This window comes from Equus przewalskii, chromosome 14 (genome assembly GCF_037783145.1).
Source record: "Equus przewalskii isolate Varuska chromosome 14, EquPr2, whole genome shotgun sequence".
In the NCBI taxonomy this organism is placed as follows: Eukaryota; Metazoa; Chordata; class Mammalia; order Perissodactyla; family Equidae; genus Equus; species Equus przewalskii.
In genome coordinates, this window is record NC_091844.1 from 64,206,431 (window position 1) to 64,230,296 (window position 23,866).

Consider the following 23,866-nt stretch of genomic DNA (forward strand, 5'->3'; position numbering starts at 1 on the left):
ACTAGAAGGACCCACAACTAAAATATACAACTATGTACTGGGGACATTTGGGGAGAAAAAGCAAAAAAAAGAAAAAAAAAAGGAAGAAAAGATTGGCAATAGTTGTTAGCTCAGGTGCCAATCTTTAAAAAAAAACCCAACAAACCCACAATGTTATAATCATAAATATTTTCGTATTTCCAGAGTCATGACTTTTAACGTCTTATATCCCATCATACTGATATGTCATAATTTACTCTCCAAATATTTGATATTAAGCTTTCAAATTTTCATATTATAAGGTGCAACTACAGATGGGATTATTGACTCAAAGGCAGAAACTTTAATGGTGTATCACTTATATTTACATTAAAATAAACAGAATTTATTGGAATTAAAACAATTAGATTTACTAGATCCTGTTTGCTATTTTCCAACTGTGCGTAGGAGGCAAATTATCCTTTGCATTTTTCACAAATACAATAGTATCAATAGTATCACGGTTTGGAAAGCCAGTTGCATGTTGCTAATCTTGATACAAATGTAAGGTAGCGCTAACACCGCTTATCCGCAGATTTAAGTACTTGAATAAAAGCTTACTAGGAAACCTCGTCACTGCTTCTTCCCCCACCTCTGGCTTTAGAGCAAAACACTGACATTCTTTCGCAGATAGTTGAACTTGAGCCTGTGATTTTCTATTAAGAACTACCCAACAAGTGGTTTTGGTTCCGCGAGGAAGAGCTTCGGCAGAAGCTTTCAGGCAGCACCGAAGCCTGGGCGGGCCGAACCCCTGCGGGCTGGGCTAGTCACGGGGTCTGCAGCTGGGGTGCCACTAGCTCTGGGTGGGAAGGCCGAGGAAGATTCTCTCACAGACCCAGGGTCCACCCTTGGCCAGGATACCCTGCGGACCGCAGAAAGTAACGTAGACTCAGGACCGGTCAGAGTCCCTCCCGCCCCATGCCAGCTGGGGAGTTCTGCGCAGGCGCGCCAGTCGTGCGATATCCGTCACTTACGGCGGAAGTGGTTTGTGCTGGGAGTTGGTGGCGCGGTTCAGGGCTCTTAGGAACCAACGGCTTGGGCGCGGGTAATCAGCTCCCTTTCCCCCTGTCCTCACTTCTTCTAGGTTCTTGGGACTATCGCGGACCTTCCGGACCTGATGCGGGCGCCCGGTGGTGGACTGTCCCAACCCTGCTCCTCTACTGCTCGGGGTGCTCCCGCGCCCAGGTGGGGGTGAGGGGCGGGGTCGGGGGCTGGGCTGGACTCGATTCTAGCGTGTTCGTGCCGAAATCTCCCGGGTAACTCACGATTCTTCTTGTTTTCCAAGACTGGTAACCGGGAACTGTGACTTGCAGGGTCCGCCATGGAGCCAGAGCAGATGATGGAGGGACAGACGCAGGTACTGGGAGGCCCTGGATTCAGGGTGGCGGCGTGCAGCGATAAAGAGTGGCTGATGTTTCTGTGACCTGTGTTTTGTTTTCTAGGTTGCAGAAAATCCTCACGCTGAGTATGGTCTCACAGATAACGTCGAGGTAAGTCGCCCAGTTCTGTGTTGTTTCTATGCGTCTCTTAGGAGCTGGAGGAGACTTGGGATCCATTTTTACTAGGTTGCTTTGCACGAGGGAAAACTTTATCATCATGAACCAAATAGTATCAAATTATAGGTAGCTTGTTTTATTAGCAGTACTGATACTTCGTGATATACAGACGTAAAAATTAGTTTTGAATCAAGAGGTTGAACTTCTAAAGTGATATAAAAAAGCAAACATACGTTACTATTAGTGACTGTCAGAATCTTTTTGTTTGGTGGCTATTAATGCGTTTGTTGGAATATTACTTTGGAAAAACTGCGCATTGAAATTAGGAAAACCATTGTCTTTGTATCAGAATAGTGCGTTGGTGGAGTCAACATTTAATAAATGTTGATTTCTTTGTAGGTGCCATTGGAAGCTATAATACACATAGTAGACACTGTTTTTGCCTTACACGGTTAAGTCTGAATTCAGAGAATACATGTGAAAAACATACAGAGGAAGGTATACTTTTATATAGCTTTTTCATGTAAGGGCTAAGAGGTTGTTGTCTAAAAGTAGAAGTTACTTTGTAAATGAATGACAAACGCTGGAACAAACGAATTAACCAGAGCTGGGTGGGATCGGTTAGGAAAATAAAGCCTTCCTGGAGGAGATGTGTGTGTCTTATTAAAAAAAAAATCACCAGTTATTAAGTTTGGATAATAAGGGCGGGAGCATTTCCAAGGAGAATAATAATGGTAACAGTTGCTGATTTTTCTTCAACCTTTTTACCATGTGCTAGGCACACTCCTAAGTAGTTTGCGTGTATCTTCAGCCTTATAAGACTCAGAGAAGTTTAGCAACTTGTCTAAGGTCACCAAGAAGCATGTTACTTGCACAGGAGAGCTGTGAAACCTAGGCAGGTTGACATTTTTGAGGTAGTATTAAATTGTATTGCCGATCTTGACCAACTCTTAGAGTTCACTGGCATGTGGATTACTGGCTGGCACGGATTACTCTGTGCCTATAGAATTTCTGGGAATATTTATTGGTTTGATATCAGTATTAAGGAGAGAATCGATGTCTTTCATAATGTAGTTTTTAATTGAATGGCTATGCTGAATCAGGTGAAGATTCTCTACACCACTTTGTGTTTTAGTTATTTTAGGCATCAGCATAGTCTTTTCTTGATGGTGTTTGTATATGAAGCCCGAGCCAGGATATAGTAGAGCAGTGTTACCCAAATGCTTCTTCTCAAACCCTCAGACCAATTTCCATAGTACAGTGAAAAAGATGAGAGTGGAGTGAGTGTTTGATAATGATATATTATTTGGTGATTGGTCTTCCTGCTTCTATAATTTTAAATGCCCGTTCTTTTATGAATTAATGGTGATAGTAAAATAATAATGTTTGTCCGTTTGTAAGTTTTTACTTGGCAAAATAGAGTTAACAACCCTATGTCAGTCCCTTCATTCATTATGTTATTTCTAATTTACATGTTTGTGATATCTAATGGTCTGGAAACCACTAGTTTACAACTGCTGCTGCTTATTCTCTTATGATTCCATTTTACTTTTTTAGGTGATTGCTTTAGGATTTATAGTATGCAAGTTTAACTTACCACAATTTACCTTGAAGTGGTCTTAGGTCTTTTCATGTATTGTGTAAGAACCTTACAACAGTATTCTTCCATTTCCTCTCTCCTGGCCTTTGTACTATTGTTATCATATATTTTACTTCTACATATGTTATAAACTCTGCAATTCATTATTTTTATATTTTCTTTAAAAGGTCAATTATCTTTAAAGAGATGTAAACAGTAGAAGAAAGGAGTATTTCACATTTACCCACATATTTACCATCTTGGGGCTCTTCATTCTTGTGTAGATCCAGATTTCCACCTCGTATTATTTTCCTTCCACTTGAAAGGCTTCCTTTAACATTTCTTATAGTGCAGGTCTGCTGGTAAGGAATTCTTTAAGCTTCTAAATGTCTGAAAAGGTCATTATTTTTCCTTCGTTTTTGAGAGTCTTTTGCTGGGTGCAGGTTTTCTCCACTGTGTTCTGGCTGGCGTTTCTGATGAGAAGTCTGCTATCATTCCTATCTTCGCTCCTCCATACTTAATGTCCTTTCTCTGTGTGCTTTTAAGATGATATTACAGGTTTAAAATAAACTGATTATGATGTGCCTTGTTGTACTTTAAAAAAATTTTTCTGGGGGCCAGGCCCATGGCCGAGTGGTTAAGTTCACACGCTCCACTTTGGCAGCTCGGGGTTTCGCAGGTTCAGATCCTGGGTGCAGACATGGCACCACTCATCAGGTCTTGTTGAGGTGGCATCCCATGTGCCACAACTAGAAGGACCACAACTAAAAGTATACAACTATCTACTGGGGGGATTTGGGGAGAAAAAGCAAAAAAAAAGTTTGGCAAGTTCTTAGCTCAGGTGCCAATCTTTAAAAAAAAAAAAATTCTGTTTCTTGTGCTTAGGATTCATTGAGTTTCTTAGATCTAGGAGTTTAGAGTTTTTTTGGACTTCTTGAACATATAAAATAATAACTGGTTTAATGGCATTGCCTGTTCTACCATCTGTGTCATTCCTGGATCTGTTTCTGTGGATTGATGTTTCTTCTCATTATGGGTAGTATTTTCCTGCTTCTTTGCCTGTCTGGTAATTTTTTATTGGAGGCTGGGCATTGTGAAGTTTACCCTTTTGGGTACTAGTTATTTTTGTATTCCTCCTACATTCTTTTTCTCCTTCTTCTCCCCAAAGCCTCCCATTACATGGTTGTATATTCTAGTTGTGAGTGCCTCTGGTTCTGCTATGTGGGATGCCGCCTCAGCATGGCCTGACAAGGGGTGCCACGTCCACAACCAGGATCCGAACTGGTGAAACCCTGGGCTGCCGAAGCAGAGCACATGAACTTAACCACTTGGCCATAGGGCCAGCCCCTCCTTCCAACATTCTTGAGCTTTGTTCTAAGACACAGTTAAGTTACTTGAAAACAATTTGGTCTTTTTTTATTTTTATTTTTTGAGGAAGATTAGCCCTGAGTTAACGTCTGCCACCAATCTTCCTCTTTTTGCTGAGGAAGACTGGCCCTGAGCTAACATCCGTGTTCATCTTCCTCTACTTTATATGTGGGATGCCTGCCACAGCATTGCTTGGTAAACGGTGCATAGGTCTGCATCCGGGATCTGAACCGGTGAACCCCAGGCTGCCGAAGCAGAACCTGTAAACTCAACTGCTGCGCCCTGAGCTGGCCCCACAATTTGATCTTTTGAGGGTTTTTTTTAAGATTGGCACCTGAGCTAACAACTATTGCCAATCTTCTTTTTTTTTTCTTTCTGCTTTTTCTCCCCAAATCCCCCCAGTGCATAGTGTATATTTCAGTTGTGGGTCCTTCTGGTTGTGCTATGTGGGACACCACCTCAGCATGGCCTGATGAGTGGAGCCATGTCCGTGCCCAGGATCTGAACCAGCGAAACCCTGGCCCGCTGAAGCGGAGCACACGAACTTAACCACTAGGCTATGGGGCTGGCCCCTGAGGTTTGTTTTTTAAGCTTTGTTAGGTGAGACCAGACCAGCCTTTAGTTTAGGCCTAATTTCCTCCTCTTGTGTATTCTACCCAATGCATCATGTATTATGAGGTTTTCCCATTCCGGGACACAGGAACATGAACTACTCCTGGCTTTGTGTGAGTTCCAGGGATTGGACCTCTTGCTCCTTTCATGTTTTTTTCCCCTGGCCTTAGATAGCTTCCTCACACCCATGCACTGATAAGTACTCACCTGAAGGCTGGAAGGCAATCTCTTTAGTCTCTTTCTGTCAAACTGTCTCATCTCCATGCAACTCTCTTCTCTTCAGTACTCCACCCTGCAAATTTTAGTTATCTTGGTCTCCCTGAATTTTCTCCTCTGTCTTCTCAACTCAGGGAGACTGCTGGGCTCTGCTTGGGTTCATTCTCCCTGGATTACATCATATTAATTCTTCAGACAGGAGGCAGTAAGCTAGGGCTCACCTCATATTTTTCCATTTTTGTGATCACTGTTTTACGCTGTTAACAGCTTACTCTTTTTTTGTGTGGTAATTTGGATATATGTTTTTTAGATTAATTCAGGATTTGACTCAACTAAAATTAAGCATAGCAATTGGCATGTAGTGGGTATTCAGTAAGTGTTTGATTGAAATAAGTGAGAGGATTTGGTCAAGGAGTTTATTATAGGATCTATAGGAGTTGCTTAGGCACTGCTATTTCTTATTGAAGGCATTGGAATGTCATGTAACTGACTAGTTTTTGTCATATATGGGTACTATCTATTGAAATTTATTGAGGAACAGTAAGTTTCTTAATGCATTGGCAAATAGTTATTTTATACATTAAGTATAGAAAATGATTTTCTCTGAGTCCCAAAATTAGATTGAAAAATCATAAGCAAAACTAGAATAGTAGCCTGACGTAGTTATGGGAGGTGTCTTTGGAAACTATGATATATATATTGTAAGTATGCAAATAAAGTTTTTTCTCAATTCTTACAAAATAAAATTGTCTAAAAAAAATCATCTAGAAGAATTGTTGACTCATTCATATCCAGTTTGAGTATGATTGGATCAAAGTTCGTTTAAATAAAAGTCCTCTTAATAGTGTTTTGTCTTTTAGATGGCTACTTATTTCTAAATTTCTAAAATGGTAGATTTCCAAAAGAAGGCAAAGTTTTTCAATACACTCATTTTTGATGCTCTGAATGTCAGATGAATCTGTGTGAAAGGCCCCAAATTTTGGGATCCTTAGGGGTAGAAAGTATAAGTCATTGTTTCCTAAACATCATTTAAATGTCACATTAATGATCTTTTCCATATTAGTCATTTCCCCTGGTTTTTTGGGCTATTATTGGTTTGGTTTTTTTTTTTTTTTTGAGGAAGATTAGCCCTGAGCTAATGTCTGCCACTAATCCTCCTCTTTTTTTTTTTCCAAAGATTTTATTTTTTTCCTCTTTCTCCCCAAAGCCCCCCGTTACATAGTTGTATATTCTTCGTTGTGGGTCCACTTCGTTGTGGCATGTGGGACGCCGCCCCAGCGTGGCCCCATGAACAGTGCCATGTCCGCGCCCAGGATCCGAACCAACGAAACACTGGGCCACCTGCAGGGGAGCTCGCGAACCCAACCACTCGGCCACGGGGCCAGCCTCTAATCCTCCTCTTTTTGCTGAGGAAGACTGGCCCTGAGGGGCTGGCCCAGTGGCTCAGCCGTTAAGTGCACACGTGTTGCTTCAGAGGCCTGGGGTTCATCGGTTCAGATCCTGGGTGCAGACATGGCACTGCTTGGCAAAAGCAATGCTGTGGTAGGCGTCCCACATATAAAGTAGAGGAAGATGAGCATGGATGTTAGCTTAGGGCCAGTCTTCCTCGGCTTAAAAAGAGGAGGATTGGCAGCAGTTAGCTCAGGGCTAATCTTCCTCAAAAAAAAAAAAAAAAAAACTAGCTCTGAGCTAACATCGGTGCCCATCTTCCTCTACTTTATATGTGGGACGCCTACCACAGCATGGCTTGCCATGCGGTGCCATGTCAGCACCCAGGATCCGAACCGGCGAACCCTGGGCCGCAAAATCGGAATGTGTGAACTTAACCGCTGTGCCACCAAGCCGCCCCATGTTATTTTTCCTTAAATCTATTTACTTTTAAAAATCATGGATGCATTTCTTTGAAAAAGAAACATCAATGGAAAAGCATTCTCATTGTAATAGAAGGTAGCCATAAAAATGGAAACAGTGAATACAAAACTGGTAATAAATTTTAGCTAGATTCTGTTGCCATTGAAGGCTCTGAGCCTGAACCTAGCTCTTTCTGTTAAGAAGGGAGTTTAGCAAGTTTTACAGAAGTGTTAAAGATGTATTAGTACCAGACTGAATCTTTTTTCTTTATATTATCTATGATGAAAGAATTGAAACAGGACTAGCTTTCTCACTGTCACAGTGCTATTTAGAGTCGTGTCTAGATTTTTTGAAGCACACTGTGAGAAGGTATTCTCATGAAAAAAGAAAAAGTGACTTGTATTACTTCTAAAAAAAGCAGAAGGAAAGGGAGAAAGAGTAGGATCTGAAGATATGATATTAAAAGAATGAGAGATTATGGTGCCTTCAGAGAGAGAAAGCTTGAATGAAATTTAGAGGATTAGAAAATCAGCGTCTGATTTTATTTTGGAGAAAGACTTGCAGATTCACGCCAGGTTTCTGGTCATTGATTTGTCTTTTCTATTAGTGTCATATTTCCATTAATTTTTGTTTAACACTGAAAATAATCTAGTTATTTGTCATATTAATGCATGTCTTTGAATTCACTAGAGGATAGTAGAAAACGAGAAGATTAATGCAGAAAAGTCATCAAAACAGAAAGTGGATCTCCAGTCTTTACCAACTCGTGCCTACCTGGATCAGACAGTTGTGCCTATCTTGTTACAAGGACTTGCTGTGCTTGCAAAGGAAAGGTAAGAGTGTCTGCAAATGGAGTTACCAGAGAAAGCAAAGTAGACTTCCTGAATTGAAATATCATTAGTTTTGTATAGTTATTTTTTACTATGTAAGGAATTTATGAGTATAAAAGATTTATTTTTAAAGAAGTCAGCCCATAATCTCAATTCAGGCACTTTCATTTTTTTCTACTTGTCTTAAAGCATGTGCATATTTGTAAAGATTTTAATCATGGTACACATGTAATTTTGTATCTTCTTTTTACTTAATATTATGATAAAACTTTTTCTGTATGTCTGTATAGCCTTTGTGATTATAATTTAAATTATAATAATACCACAGTTAACTTAGCCATTTTCTCATTGTTGAACATTTAGGTCCAATTTCCTTTGTTATTATAGGTCACCAGGCAGTTTATCTATTTTCATGCCTCTTTGGCTTTTGTTTAATTACTTTCTTATGATAAATTCCCAAGAGCTGGTTTTCTAGTTCAAAGGACATGACTATTATTTTGATTTGTGACACTTTATATCATATTTCTGTCCAAAAGTTTATCCTTAAAATTCTTTCAATCTCATCAGGGCTCAATAGCATGAGTGTTATAAACTTTTCTTGCCAAGTTGTTTTAATTTACATTTCTTTATTAGAAGGTTACAGTTTTTCTCTTTTCTGTGCATGTTTTTCCCTAGTAATTCTATTTAAATTTTCTTGTGTATAAGCAAATCTAATAAGAAAAATTTTTTGTAAGTTACATTAGTTAACATTTATTAGGTATAAATTATATTTTATTCAAAGAATAATAATGAATACTGTAGCAAACTGATATAACTTGATAAAGAACTTGATGGAAATATGTCTCATCTTACACTAAGAAATAGTTGTTGATTTAAAATACGTATATTAGTTAATGTAGAAATTATATGAATTCACATTAAATATTTGTCTTGGATTTTTATATTTATAAAATAGTATTTATTTATGACTACAAGGTATTTCTTATCTGTGCCACTGACAATTGAATTGTGAACATCTTTTATATATATATATATATTTTTTCTTTCTCTAAAGAAGGCCAATATCTTAGAAATTCTAAATATTACTTTAAATGTTAGGAGAAAAATTTGAAGAAGTTTTTAAGTAACATGCTGTTAAATGTAAATACAAATTTTAAGTAAGGAGTTCTGGCAAAATAAATCATCAAATTAATCATAAATATTTTGTGAAAAATGTTGTCTTTGTCTATTCAGTTCAAAAGGCTGTCTAAAGTGTTAAGTGGGGGCCGGCTCTGTGGCCGAGTGGTTGTTTGCGTGCTCCGCTTTGGCGGCCCAGGGTTTCGCCAGTTTGGATCCTGGGCGCAGACATGGCACTGCTCATCAAGTCATGCTGAGGCAGCGTCCCACATGCCACAACTAGAAGGACCCACAACTAAAAATACACAACTATGTACCGGGGGGCTTTGGGGAGAAAAAGGAAAAATAAAATCTTTAAAAAGAAAAATGTTAAGGGAATGTTTTGACATCATTATGATTTCTAATATAGTTTTTATAATATTTATTCTAAATATGCTTTTTCATAGTAGGGTTTAAAATAGATGTTTTCCCCAAGTTTTCATGTTTGGACTTTTTCGCTATAAGAATAATTTATGTAAAAATGATAAATATGGGGGCTGGCCCTGTGGCCGAGTGGTTAAGTTCGCGCACTCTGCTGCAGGCGGCCCAGTGTTTCGTTGGTTCGAATCCTGGGCGTGGACATGGCACCGCTCATCAAACCACGCTGAGGCAGCGTCCCACATGGCACAACTAGAAGGACCCACAACAAAGAATATACAACTATGTACTGGGGGGCTTTGGGGATAAAAAGGAAAAAAATTAAATCTTTAAAAAAAAAAGATAAATATGAAAGAACTCTTTATTTTTTAAATTTTTTTCCAGTTTTATTGAGAAATAATTGACATGCATCACTGTATAAGTTTAAAGTGTATGGCATGATGGTTTGATTTACACATATTGTGAAATGATTACCATAGTAGGTTTAGTTAACATCCATCAACTCATATAGATACAATAAAAAGAAAAAGAATTTCTCCTTATGATGAGAACTCTTAGGATCTACTCTTTTTTTTCTTTTGAGGAAGATTAGCCCTGAGCTAACATGCGCTGCCAATCCTACCCTTTTTGCTGAGGAAGACTGGCCCTGAGCTAACATCTGTGCCCATCTTCCTCTAATTTATATGTGGGATGCCTGCCACAGCATGGCTTGCCAAGCGGTGCCATGTCCTGCACCTGGGATCTGAACTGGCAAACCCCGGGCCACCAAAGTGGAATGTGCGAGCTTAATCACTGCATCACCAGGCTGGCCCCAAGGATCTACTCTCTTAACAACTCCAACCCTCCCTCCCCCTACCTCTTAATTTAAAAAAGTGTTTAACTTCTCAGGTGTGCTGTGTGGTGGCAATATTAGAATTATTATTTATTTAAATATTTGAAGAAAAGTAGAAGTTACTTTTTAAAAAGAAACAACAGAACTCACTTGTCCAAATGAGTATTGCTCCCTTTGACTAGTCACTTGGAGAATTCATCTACATGTCTTAGTGATGCCACAGCCATTTTCCTGTGTTGTTTTTGTACTCTTATTGAAAGATAATACTTACGTAGAAAATTACGTATATCATAGATATATAGCTTGATGAATTTTCAGAAACCAAACATACCCATGTAACTTGTACTCAGATCAAGAAACTGAATGCTGCCAGCACCCTACATGCCTCCCTTGTGACCCCTTCAAGTCATTATTTCCCTTAGGTATCGTCATCACATTGTTAGTACATTTTTGAAACTTGTGTTTGGGAATTGCATTCATAAGCAGTGTTAAATCCTATAAAAACTTTAGTCTCTTTAAACTATATTGTTGGCTAACTTGCTTGCCATTGTCATTTACCATATTTACTATGAATGGGCTTTGAATATAAAATGAAAATTAAAATGATATGTTTTCATTATGGAGCAAAAACATTTAAATTAACACATCTAGAATATAAATTTCTAAATTTTGGATTTTTTTTCTCTTACAGACCACCAAATCCCATTGAATTTCTAGCATCATATCTTTTAAAAAACAAGGCACAGTTTGAAGATCGAAACTGACCTATTGGGAAGAACAGAAAAATTTGGTTTCTACTGTAGATTTACATGATTAAGAGGCAGCTTTAATTGCCATGATTTTCCCCCCTTTTTGGAAGTATAAGAACCTTCAGGACAACAGAACTTATTTCCGGAGTTGCAGAAGAAAATATATTTCTCTTATTTTGATTTAGTCACCATACTTATTTAATGAGTGTATTCTGTGCAGTTTTTTCTGATTGTCTTTAACTTTCTTTTTAAAATGACCTTCAAAATAAACTGTTAAAATATCATTATTTTAAAGTAGTTTTTGTTCTGCATTTTATATGGGTCAGTTGTTTTCAGAAATTGCTTCTTTCTTGTGTCTTAGAATGCTGTAGGCTTTTACAGCAGCATGAAAATCTACCAGAGTCAAGTATAATGTTAAAAAAATCTCAGCCGGTTTTTCTCAGCGTTATCCCTGGACCTCTCAGAGGATGGGATCTGAGCATCTTCAATTTTTAACAAACATCAGAGGTGATTCAATGCACAGTAAAGTTGGAATACTGCTGAAGTATTTCAGAGGGTGTACAGTATTCTCCAATGCTGTCAGCCTTTATGGTAATAATATAGTAATAGCTATCATTTATTGCAATTTTATGTGTCAGGCACAGTACTATTTTACTTAAATTATCTCACATAGAAACTCTGCAAAGTAGATATTGTTACTCCCATTTTGCAGATGAGGAAACAGATTTGGGGAAGTTAGGGGATTTGCTCAAGACCGCACTGCTGGTAAGTGCTTGAATGGGCATTCAAACCCAGTTCAACCAACGTGTTGCTGATAACTCAGTGAGAAGTACTTGTGCTGGTTAATATCATTGCTGCTTTTTGTAATAAAAAACACTAGCCAGTCCTTTTTGGATCTGTTCACTTTGGCCTGTGTGAAGAAATTGAGATAACTCACTAACTCAGAAAAGAGAAAATTGTCTGAAGAGAGCCGAGCAGGAAAAACATTCGTTAGAGCAGTGGTTCTCAACTCAAAGTGATTTTGCCCGCATCTCTCCAGAGGATATTGGTGATGTCTAGAAACATTTTGGTTGTCACAAGTGGAGTAAGGTGGGGCATCTAGTGGGTAAAGGCCAGAGATACTGCTAAATATCTTACAACGCACAAGACAGCCTAGGTGCCGTACCCCTCCTCAAGAATGATTCAGCTCAAAATGTTGAATTCTAAGGTTGAGAAACCCTCCTTTGCAAGCATATTAAAGACTTCTGTCTCCAAGCTAAATATGGGGAGGCAAAGTTAGAAATTTAATTAGTTAATTTAATTAGTTAAAGTTCTCTTTAACACAGGAAAAACTTCTTTCAGAAAGAGTGAGGGGGCTGGCCCAGTGGCGCAGCGGTGAAGTTCGCACATTCTGCTTCTCGGTGGCCCGGGGTTTGCGGGTTTGGATCCTGGGTGCGGACATGGCACTGCTTGGCAAAAACTATGCTGTGCTAGGTGTCCCACATATAAAGTAGAGGAAGATGAACACGGATGTTAGCTCAGGACCAGTCTTCCTCAGCAAAAAGAGGAGGATTGGCAGTAGTTAGCTCAGGGCTAATCTTCCTCCAAAAAAAAAATGCAAAGAAGGAGTGACGCTTGCAGGGAGATGGTGCTATGGGTTTTTTTTTAAGATTGGCACCTGAGCTAACAACTGTTGCCAATCTTTTTTTTTACCCCTGCTTTTTTTCCTCCCCAATTCCTCCCAGTACATAGTTGTATATTATAGTTGTGGGTCCTTCTAGTTGTGGCATGTGGGACGCTGCCTCAACATGGCCTAATGAACGGTGCCGTGTCTGCACCCAGGATCCAAACCCTGGGCCGCTGAAGCAAGCGCATGAACTTAACCACTCGGCCATGGGGTCGGCCCCCTGATGCTATGGTTTTGATTTATATCTGTAGATCCAAATATTTGAATAGGAAAAACCTGGAAATACTGGGATCTCTTGCTTATACAGTACTTTTCACAAGTATCCCATCAAATTTATTTTGGTTATTTAGCTAACTCATATGTTCTACCCAAGTCTTTTTAGTGATATTTTAACATTTAGTACTAATTGGGTAACCTTTTATTAAAGCATCAATAATTTTATCTTCTTAACAGTAGTTCTTCACCAGTGATTCACATCAGAGCCACTTGGGGAAAACTTCTCAGATATAAATATATATGTCAAGTATATATGTAAATTTAAAAAAATATGCATATGTATATGCATGCCTGGGCCCTGGAGAGCCTAATTCAATTGGGATAGAGCCTGGGCTTCTGAATTTGACAAAAACTCTTTAAGGCATTCTGATACACACCTCTGGTTAATGACCACTTAGAAGTAATGCAGTTCTCTGCGTAGTCCTGGTCTACTTCCAGTGTTCTATTGAATTAACTTTGAGATGGAGCTTAAATTACTCCATCTTGAAATTGGTACGTTTTCAGTGAGGACTGAGAATAGGCATGTCTTGCTGGCAGTGCACATGCTACTTACCGAGCACTTACCATGTGCCAGGCACCATGTTAAATACTTTATATGAATTATCATTTAATCCTCAAAACCTATGAGATATGTTTCATTTTAATACCACGTTTTTCGATGAAGAAAGTGAGACTTAGTTAACTTGCTCAAGGTTTCAGGGGAAGTAAGTTCAGGGCAAGGATTAAAACCCAGTTTAATGCTGTGTTACCTCTCCTCAATGCTATATTACCCTCTGCTGTAATGCTCTCAGATATGCTTAAAATTTTTCTTTGGGGAGAAAAATTAGCCCTTATATGTGTACAGTAGAAGCCCTCTTCTCTGGCTGGTAGATGAAAGAGTCATAGGGAATCATAAATGACACTAAACAGTTTTTTAAAACTTAAAAATATTTTGATTTCAGTCTTTTCTCTGGTTCTGAGTTCTTTGATTGGAATTCTGTATCATCTTTCTTCCACAAACCATCCCTATAATGTCTACAAATTTCAGTTTCAGATTTTTTGAAAGTTGAGTAAGATTTTAGATATTTAAGAAGTAATTTGTAGAATCCTACACTTTTTTCATGTTTTTTTCCTTCAGCTTTCAGTCATCTTATCTGCTTCTAATTTGACAGTTGTTTTTATTGATTCTTCCCAAAACTTTCCATCTAATATTTGTACATACACCTTTTATATTACATTTGTATTTTATTGGTTTGTGTAATATCTAATTAAAATATGTCATGGCAGTACCTAGTACAACTGGTATAAATAAGTTAAAGAATGTAATTGATCCTTGTTCTGCACACAAACCTAGGAGAGTGCAAAAGTGTGAGAGTTTCCTAAAAGGTGTGGTCTACCAGCTTCAAATGTTCAGCTTGTGGTGGGCATTTTTCAGTGTATTTTACTATGGGAATGGAGAGCATCACTTACTCCAGTAGGTTGGTTAAATAGAAGTCAGTTAAGCAAGCTTCTCCTATACTTTGATTAGGTATTTTATGTGTATCTGGAAATTATAGAAACAATTCCTACTTTTTGAGTGCTTAATTTAATGAGGAAGATATTGCTTAGCAAACAAATACAGAAATAGAAGAAAGTACTTTTTCTTATTGAGTGAATTCTTGAATTATGTCAGTAGGTGGTTAGTGGGAGGAACAGTAGAGTAAATCAGGAATAGATTCCTAAAGGAAATAGAGACTTTGAATTGAAAAAAAGAAAAACAGTTTAGATAGGCGTTGGTCTATCTAATTCTGACGAGCCTATAGGAAGAATATTAAACCGTTGTTTAAATCTCACTTAGGAGAAGGTATAGTGGGATTTTAAGAATGATAACTTCCCATAGAAACATGATAGAATGGTTGTAGGGATACCATAAATATTGTAGTCAGATATTTTCCTGTATTGGACTCCAAAAAGGCATTAACAAATTGGAAGCCTGGTACATATGATCAAATTGTAACCAAGGACAAAAGATGAAAGCTGTAAATGGCTATCACCCAGAATCCACTTGTTTAAAAACCTCTGGATTTAAATTAGGAAAGTAGGAAAGTAATATAATAGTAGAAAATAGGTCACTAGAGATAAAAGAGGTAGTCAGAAATGAATAAGAATTTTCTTTAAAAAAAAACCCTCTTGTCAGTTATTTAATTTCTGGGAATCCTAAATAATATTAACAATAAATTTGAAAAAAGCTTTATGTACAAAATTTATTCCAAAAAATTGGAAATGAACATATTTTCATCTTATAAGAATCATTAAAAATGTACTTAGCCCAGTGTCAGGTACGTAGTAAGTGTTTAATAAGTGTTACATATTAAGTTTGATTTCTAAAGAAGAAAGAAGCAAAGTTTACTGAAAGTAGGTTAGAGTATTACTTTGAAATCAAAAGAGCATCTTTATGCTAAACTCTTCTCTCAACCTTGATTTCTTCAAAACCCTGTAGTAATCTAGAATATTTTTCCGATATAAGGCTTTCCATAATTAGGGGCTCATCAAACTATCAGTTGTGGATAAGTAAAATCTAAAAATGGTAATAATTCAAGGCCCCCCCCCCACCCCCCCCACCCCGTGGCCGAGTGGTTAAGTTCGTGCACTCTGCTCTGGCAGCCCAGGGTTTCACTGGTTCAAATCCTGGGTGCAGATATGGCACTGCTCATCAAGCCATGCTGAGGCAGCATCCCACATGCCACAACTAGAAGGACTCACAACTAAAAATATACAACTATGTACCAGGGGGCTTTGGGGAGCAAAAGGAAAAATAAAATCTTTTTTTTAAAAAAAGGTTAATTCAATATTGCCATGTAGATTACAAAAACAAAAACAAAAATCAAGCCTAAAGATGTAAGTATTTTTTTGTATGGGTAGTATATGTATATGGCACAAAATTAAAAAGATACACAAAGATATACATTGAAAACTTTAAATCTTTTGTCCATCCTTGCACTCAGCTGCCCAAACAGTTACTGTTACCAGTTTGTTGTGTTTCCTTCTAGAAGTATCCCATGTATATGCAAGTGTATGAGAATATAAGTATCCATTTTTCCACAGATAGTAGCACACTTTACACATTGTTCTGCAATTTGCTTTTTAAATTTTTTTGGAGCTTTTTCCATAGAAATATGTAGCATCACCTCATTCTTTTTAAGGGTTCATAAGTATAGATGTATCTTAATTTAAGACATCTCATATTGATGGATATTGTTGTTTCTAGACGTTTGCTAGTACAGACTGATGCAGTTAATATCCAATATGCTATTTCAGAAAATATGTAGGATATTAATGTTGGGTTCTGGGACTAATGGTGCCCTATTTGTTGAAGTCTATGCTTCATACGCACTCTATTAATGAAGATTTCTTCCTTGCCCTTTACTATGAATTATATTTATGGGGCATCAAACCCAAATTTCTGGTGGATATAATGGAAACTAATAATAACATAGGAATTGCATAGTTTTGCCAAACAGGCTTCTCCTGAGATATGAAATGAGTATTGTGCATTATATGGATCTTCCTTAATTTAGGGGAGGTGGGTAAGTGAATAGTTTCAACTTATTTCTTTCAAGAGTCTACCCTTGAATAAGTAGCCAGAATAAGATGTGTAGAAGTAATGGTGGGATATATATCGAGAGGATTCTAGAGACAATAGAAGATCTTCTAACCTTTCTCTTTACTTGGCATTGTAGTCTTTGCTCAATATGACCAGTAGGAAAAATCCTTTGGGGAAAGCAGCCTCCAACTGAGCACTTTCATAGGGAGGAAGCTTAATTTCAAATTAGATTACTAGTTTGGAAGGAGACATAGGATTCTTGCTAGGAGCAGAGGATAATGATAAGAACATTTACAAAGAACAGCTTACAAATTGTTTTTACATACCTCAAAGATTCTTAGAGCAAGCCTGTGAGTTAGATATTACCGCTGTTTGCATTTGACAGATGAGAAAACTCAGGCTTTAAAAGGTTAAATTACTATATGTCCAGGATCACACAGCTGGTGATTGACAGGGCCAGGACTCAAAATTTGATTTTCTAATTTGACCAGCCTAAATATGAAGCTTTCTTAGTTCATTATTTCCAGTGTCCCTCCCTTCCTTTTTTGTCCACAGAAACAAATCAGTAATAATTATTTTCGAGTTACCACCATTATCAACACCATTTCAACCATATCAACAGTTTGCTTTTCTTGAAATTTACAATGAAAAGTTCACTACTTTATCAGTTATTACTGAGTTTTGGTACTTCAGGAAGAGTACCGTGGAATCAGAGCTCCAGTCCTCTTTTTTCCATTATCCCAAAATTGACTAGTTGGCACATTCATTTTTTTTTTTTTTTTTTTTTTTGCTGCATAATATTTTAATATTTGGGACAGTGGTGAAGAGAGAGGGTTAAAAATTGAGTAAAAAGTACATTTTGGAGTTTTTTTAGCCTAATAACAATGTAGAAAAAGGCGTGACAGTCGGATATGTTGCAGCAATTGGCCAGCCTTTAGGACTGGGATCTCACACAAGGTCCTTGGGCCTTAAAGCTGACCAAGGTGGGAGGAGGCGTAGGAATAGGATAGTACCTTTTTTTTTTTTTTTTTTTTTTAAGAAAAGGCATATTACTATGGCACTAGGGAAGCTTAGGCAGCCAGTGTCTGCTTTGGACTCTACCACGGATCTGTTTAGTGTGAAATTCAGATAAAACAATTTTATTGCTGTAACTCAAAATCTTTCATTGAAGATATGCAACTTTTACTCTCTTCCCAGTTTTGGAATGGTCTACTTCCCAACAACGATTCCTTGGAGGTCTAAGAGAGCCTACTTTGGGGTGATTCTTCTATAATTTTAAAAGAATTATTTGTTCCTGACTTCTGTGGACTACTGGGATTTATAAGCTAACGAAGAGTTGAATATAATGTTTGTCGTATGCCTAGTGTATCAGGCTCTTTACATTTTATTAATTTATAATCCTAGGGCCACCCCTTGAGTATTGTTACCCCCAATTTATAGATGAGAAAAACTGAGGCTAGCTATATCACACCTTAGGGAGTTAAGACATGCACCTACATAAATATAACATGAAACAAGATATATGTTTATAGTGTCAAAGCCACGGTTAGGTGCTAAGAGTGGCTCTGTGAAGCACACGCCAGCATTTGCAGGACCACAAGCACACTACCATGTGGCAGCCTCTACAAATGAACTTCTCAACGTGGCCACAGACTTGCGTCCCTAGGAGTGAAACCTTGGGGGTTCGAATCCACGAAGGACTCCTGCGTATCACGGGCAGTCCGAGGTGGACTTTCCCCGTGGAAAGCCGCCTCTGCACGCCCTAGGTGCTCTTCATTTAAGGAAGTTGGCTGGGGGAGGGGGCTTGCCCTGCGGCTGCGTCCTGCTCCCCGCGCCCTCCCCCTCCCAGCCTCTGCTGCCGCTAAACCCCGGAGAGCGGAGCGTGCACGTTGAGATTCCTCGGCGGGCCTGGCAGCGGCTGCTGGGCATGCTCAGTGGGCAGGACCCGTTAGAGTGGCGAGTAAGGAAGCGTTGGCTCTTCTCCGGGTCTGCCTTCCCCGGTTCAGGCCCCGGCCCTGGGCTTTTGTGTGCGCGGAGCCGCAGCCGCCGCTGCCTCCTCGCGGGGCCGCCCGACCCCAGATGCCGCCTGGCCTGTCCGGTTTCCGCCGTTAACCTCACCGCGCGGCCGGAGGAGGAGCGGGGCGGGGCGGGGCCGGCGGCCCGGCGGCCGGGCGGGCAGGAGGGCCCTGCCCGGGGTGGGGGTGGGTGCGGGGAGTCCCGCGGGGGGTGGGGGGAGGGGGCGGGCGCGGAGTCACGGGGGTGGGGTCACCGGCGGTGGCTCGGGGAGGCCAGCGGGGAGGGGAGGGGGCCGTGGGGGCGGCTCGGCGGAACCAGCCCCGGCTGGGCAGCAGCGGCGACGCCGGGGGCCGGGGCCAGGGCTTTCCGGGCCTCAGTGAAGCCGCCGCGGGCCCCATCTTCCGGCGGTCGCCGGAGTTTGTGGTGATTGTTGCTGCCGCCGCCACCGCCCCGGCTGCCATCTCCTCCTCCTGGGCCGCCGCCTCCTCCTCTTCCTCCTCCTCCTGGGCCGGGCTGATCCCCTCCCCGCTGCCGCCTCCTCCTGGGCTGGGCCCGCGGTGTCTCGTCCCCTCGCGGAGCCGCTCCTGCCGCCGCCGCCGCCGCCTCCTCATTCATCCTCGTGCACCATAGGCGGCACAGGCACCAAGATGTCCAACCGAGTGGTCTGCCGGGAAGCCAGTCACGCCGGGAGCTGGTACACAGCCTCAGGTAGGGCCCCAGGCCGGCCGGCCCGCCCGCCGCCGCCGCCGCCTGGCCCCGCGCCCGGCCGGCCGAGGTCGGCGGCCCGGCCCCGCGCGGCGGCGGGAGGGCCGAGGGCGCGGACGGCCCCGGCCGCGGACCGCGTGGGGAGGGAGCGGGCCGGAGGCCGCCGCGCCGCCTCCCCCCGGGCGGCCTCCCGCCGGGCAGCCCGGGCCGGCCGCCCTCACGCTCAGCCCGGAGTTGGGCGAGAGGGAGAGTTGCTGCCCCGGCCGCCCGCGCCCTCCCTCGGGACCGGGCTGGAGGGAAGAATGTGCTCCCTGTGCTGCCGGACCCGAGCCTGCTCGTCGCCTCCGCCGGCTCCCGGGAAGCGGGCGGCCGACCGCTGCCACCCCTGGGAGGCCGGTTTGCCCGGCGCCCGAGCCCCGCTTCCCCAGCACGGAGCCGCGCGACCCTCCGCCCTGTGGCCCGGGAGGGACGCGCTCTCCTGTCCTCCCCGCCGGCGGTCCGGGCAGGGCTCGCAGCTCCAGAGAGGAAGTCTTCTCCCTTTTCCTTTGGCGGCTGAGCGGGAGAGGCGGCCTTTCCCCCTCACCTTTCAGGTGCTCGGCGGTCTCGGAAGCCGCGGAGGGTAGTACTTTTTCACGTTGCCAGACGGGAGGCAGGGTCTGCGCCCGTGACATCTGTAAGAGGAGGGTCTTTTCTGGGATTCGCAGCTCTGGATGTTGGGGGTAGGGTAGAAGTACTGCCGAGCAGAGGCTCGGGGTGGCCTCCCAGCTCTTTTGTCACTGTTTTCATTGTTACTGTCATTCACGAGAGGGGCAGCTGGAGGTGGCATCAGCACTTTCCTGAGCAGCCTCACCGGTCACCAAGCAGGTGCTGGAACTACCTAACGAATTCGATTCGGTTTCGAGCGAATTTAGTCTGCTGTCTCCTGTCTGAAAACATTTTAGAGCTCTTTATGTAAGGAAGGGTAGGGACTTGCCCTTTAATAAAGCTCTTGTTAGAAGGACTGTTTTCTGGGATTACTTTCAGGAGTCACATTTCTGGTAAGTTAACAAAGAAAGTTCCACTGTGATTCCTAATAGTTTTCAGTCGTTTCGTATTGGCTGGTCAATAACTAGACCTACCTTTAATGTGAATTGGATCTTGTTTCCCTTTGCAAATAGTTGGGTTGGATAGTGACATGGTTTGTGAGAAAACGAAGATTTGGAAGAGAAATGATTTCTCTGTGGTTGCTAACCTAGCTCATTAAATACATGCACTTTACTGACTCACTGAAGATTTGCTTTGGGCTTGCAAGCCTAACAGGTATCTATAGTTTTGTATTAAGCAAATGACATTTAGTGGTTACAGTGGCTTCCCTTCGTGGTCCTAAAGTACTTCATAAACATTTAATCAATTCTCACAACCTGCGAATGTCAGTTAAGGTTTTCTTGTTCAACATTTGGGGATGTGTCCAAGACTCAGTACTAAGCCAGTGGCAGAACAAGAAGTGAGAAATGAGAGTCCTGGTTCCAGGGTTTGTCTTCCAATCAGTACATTATTAATATTAAGTATATTAGTGAATAATAGTCTTTTCAGGGTTGTAAATCACTAAGTTTTTTTTTTCAATGTGTTTTGAGAGTTAAAAAGTCTCAGTTGTCACTTTCGTGACCATCTTTTAGTTAATTTCTCTTGCTTTTGATTTCGATATCTTTATATAAGTGTTTTAAACTTTTTTTTTTGTAGTTTGCATTGAAAAGTGGGCACATGATTCTGGAGGAATTTTTCTAGTTTCTTGAACGTTCTTTGGTAAAATAAGGCATAGTTCACACTTTAGACTTGAAAAGACTTCTTCAATAATCTTCTCAAATATAAGAGAATCCTTTAATCCAGCTCAAAACATTCTGTGACTGTAGCTATTTATCAATAGTGAACTAAAATGGACTATTTTCTTAAAAATTTTGAATATATTCTTATTTCTCTAAGTTGTGAATGAAATCAGTAATGCCATTTTGGTAATGTGAATTGTCATAGAGAACTAATTGTTAAAAAAGAAAATTCATGGGCCAGCCCTGTGGCCTAGTGGTTAAGTTTAGTGTGCTATGCTTTGGTGGCCCGGGTTTGGTTCCCAGGCTTGGACCTGTACCACTTGGCGGCCATGCTGTGGCAGTGACCCACATACAAAATAGAGGAAGATTGGCACAGATGTTAGTTCAGGGCAAATCTTACTCAAGCAAAAAGAGGAAGATTGGCAACAGGTGTTAGCTCAGGGTGACTCTTCCTCAGCAAAAAAAATAAAATAAAATTCAGAGTGTGTGTGTATGTGTGTGACTTTAAACTTGAGTAATAATTGAGGGTGAATTTAAAGCAATTTAGTTGTAAAAGCTTATTTTGTATTTTAAAAATAAGTAAAAATATAGGTAAATAAACTTTGACTTGGTCTGATAACTTCTATATTTAATATCCCAGTGTACTTATATTGATAACATTGACCACTGGAAAAATTCTACTTGTGTTATTATTGTTTCCCTAGTAAACTAGTCCAAAAAGCGTAAAATAGGAAAGAGGCAGATGTGCTTGTGGATTGCCATTCTGTGGTTCCTCCAGCATTCAGACTGTGTCCATAGAATTAAAGAGTTCAATTAGTGACATAAGTGAGGATGAAATCACGTTTGCTCCAGTTATATAGCTAATTCAGAAAAAACTGCGTGTGTGTACATATATACGCACACATAGCTTCATTTTTATTTACCCCTTGTTATATGCTAGGCCCATTGATAGAAGTATAAATTACTCCCTGCCCTCAAGGAATTTACAGTTTATTTGAAGTAAGTAATAATTCAAGACAAGAGATAATCAGATGAATTGAGACAATGCTTTTAGGAGCTTTGAGGAGGGTGGAATCACTTAAGGGTAGGATTTGAATTGAACTTTGAAGGAAGGGTAGTTGGGTAGGTTTGGAAAGGAGGAAGGAACATTGGGGAACACCACAGAGATACTGAGGCAGGTAAACGTAAGTAGGTCAATTTAATAAGAATGGAAGGTTCACACAGGGGTGTAGTTCATAAGCCTGGTTGGAGCTAGCGTATAGATGTCCGCGAATGCTATACATCACAGGGATTTGACTTACTCAGTAAGCAGTCAGGGCCCGTGGAGATGTTTCTGAGTAGGGGTCTAATAGGCTAGTAGTGTTTTAGGAAAATTAATCTCATAGGAAGGTTAATCCTCACTGCTTTACAGGTGTACAGGAGGGATCAGCAAACTACGCCCACAGCCCAAATCTAGCCTTCTGCCTTTTTTCTTTTTTTTGAAAGTCCGCTAGCTAAGAATGGTTGTTAATTTTTAAAAGGTTTGAAAAACAAAAATCAAATGCAATAGAAACTGTATGTGACCTGTAAAGCCTAGAATATTTACTGTTTGACCTTTTACAGGAAAAATTTGCCAACCCCTAGTGTAGGTTAGTGGTTCTCAAAGTGTGATCTCTAGATCAGCAGCATAATGTGTCTATGCTCTGTATTTTCTCCATATTTGTTACGGCTTTCATTTCATTATTTCAGGCCCTTATCATTTTGTCAGGACAGTTATAACTGCCTCCTAACCGGCCTTCATTTTGCTAGCCTTATCCTACTTAAAGTCCATCATCTACACTGCTCCTTTAGTAATCTATCTGACCACATACTTTCTTTGCATAAACCTCACTGACACATCTTGCCTGTTGGATAAGGTCCCTTCATGACTTGGCATCTTCCTATCTCTTTGGCCACTCCCCCTCACCCCACCCCAGTTCTTGCTTCTGCTACCTTTTAGCAACATCTAGCAACTGTTCATTGTTTCTTTAAATACACTGTGCTGTTTCTTATCACTCTGCTTTTACTCAAGCTGTTCCCTCTTTTGGAATGTACTTTGCCAGGATAGCCTCCTACTCACCTTTTAAAGACTCAGGTGTTAACACCTCCAAGAAGCCTACCCTGATGCCTTGCCTCCCCTGGGCTCCTTTTGATGTTCTTCTGTGCTTCCATTATATCTTGTGCTTATCTGTGTGTATTTACCTTGTTATCTGTGTATGTGGTCTTCTATCAGATTATGAACTTCTTGAAACCAGGGACCATATCTTACTCATTTTTTTATACCCTAAGTACTCAGCACAGGTTTTGAACATAGTAGATATTCAATAAGTATTTAAATAAATGATTGTTAAATTGCTTGGCGTTTAGTAGATATGGGCAGAGATATTTATGTTTAAATCCTGAAGAACAGTGTCGGTGATAAAGGACCATTGCCAGGCCAGTGACGTCTTTGAACGTAGTATGAGTGAAGAATCTTGGTAGGAAAGGATTAGAAATTCTGATCCACGAGTTGGGGACCCCATTTAATGTAAGATTTTAAAAGAAGTATGACATACGTATGGAAAAGTGTACAGCTAGATGAATTTTCACAAAATAAGCACACTCATGTAATCAGCATCCAGCTCAAGAAACATCAGTACTGGAATCCCCTGCCTCACCTTGTCTTCTAACATAGTACTAAAGTTTTGTTTGTTTTTGGACTCAATATAAGTGGAATCATATCGTATATCATACTTGA

The 23,866-nt window shown here is 40.7% G+C and overlaps 2 protein-coding genes across 6 annotated transcripts in view; both read left to right on the plus strand.

Annotated features, from left to right (window-relative positions):
* The first annotated feature begins 783 nt into the window (after nucleotides 1-783).
* Nucleotides 784-11,368, plus strand: DPY30 (dpy-30 histone methyltransferase complex regulatory subunit). 2 transcript variants are annotated; one of them, XM_008538984.2, is made up of 5 exons: nucleotides 784-1,063; nucleotides 1,304-1,375; nucleotides 1,461-1,508; nucleotides 7,831-7,973; nucleotides 11,027-11,368. In XM_008538984.2, exons 2-5 carry the CDS (start codon nucleotides 1,340-1,342, stop codon nucleotides 11,097-11,099), a joined length of 300 nt encoding a protein of 99 aa, XP_008537206.1. In that variant the 5' UTR covers nucleotides 784-1,063; nucleotides 1,304-1,339; the 3' UTR covers nucleotides 11,100-11,368. The 2 variants fall into 2 exon arrangements, with proteins under 2 accessions (XP_008537206.1, XP_008537207.1); XM_008538985.2 differs by having other exon boundaries at nucleotides 811-1,203.
* Nucleotides 11,369-18,345: 6,977 nt separating this feature from the next.
* Nucleotides 18,346-23,866, plus strand: part of MEMO1 (mediator of cell motility 1) — a 119,490-nt gene continuing 113,969 nt past the window's right edge. The window contains exons 1-2 of one of the 4 annotated variants that reach the window (XM_070574153.1): nucleotides 18,346-18,548; nucleotides 19,235-19,312. In XM_070574153.1, the coding sequence (XP_070430254.1) occupies nucleotides 19,252-19,312 (61 nt within the window). In that variant the 5' untranslated portion in view covers nucleotides 18,346-18,548; nucleotides 19,235-19,251. Of the gene's footprint in view, nucleotides 18,549-18,869; nucleotides 19,313-23,866 lie in introns of those variants that run through there. The other 3 variants (XR_011526612.1, XM_070574152.1, XR_011526611.1) reach the window with 3 other exon arrangements.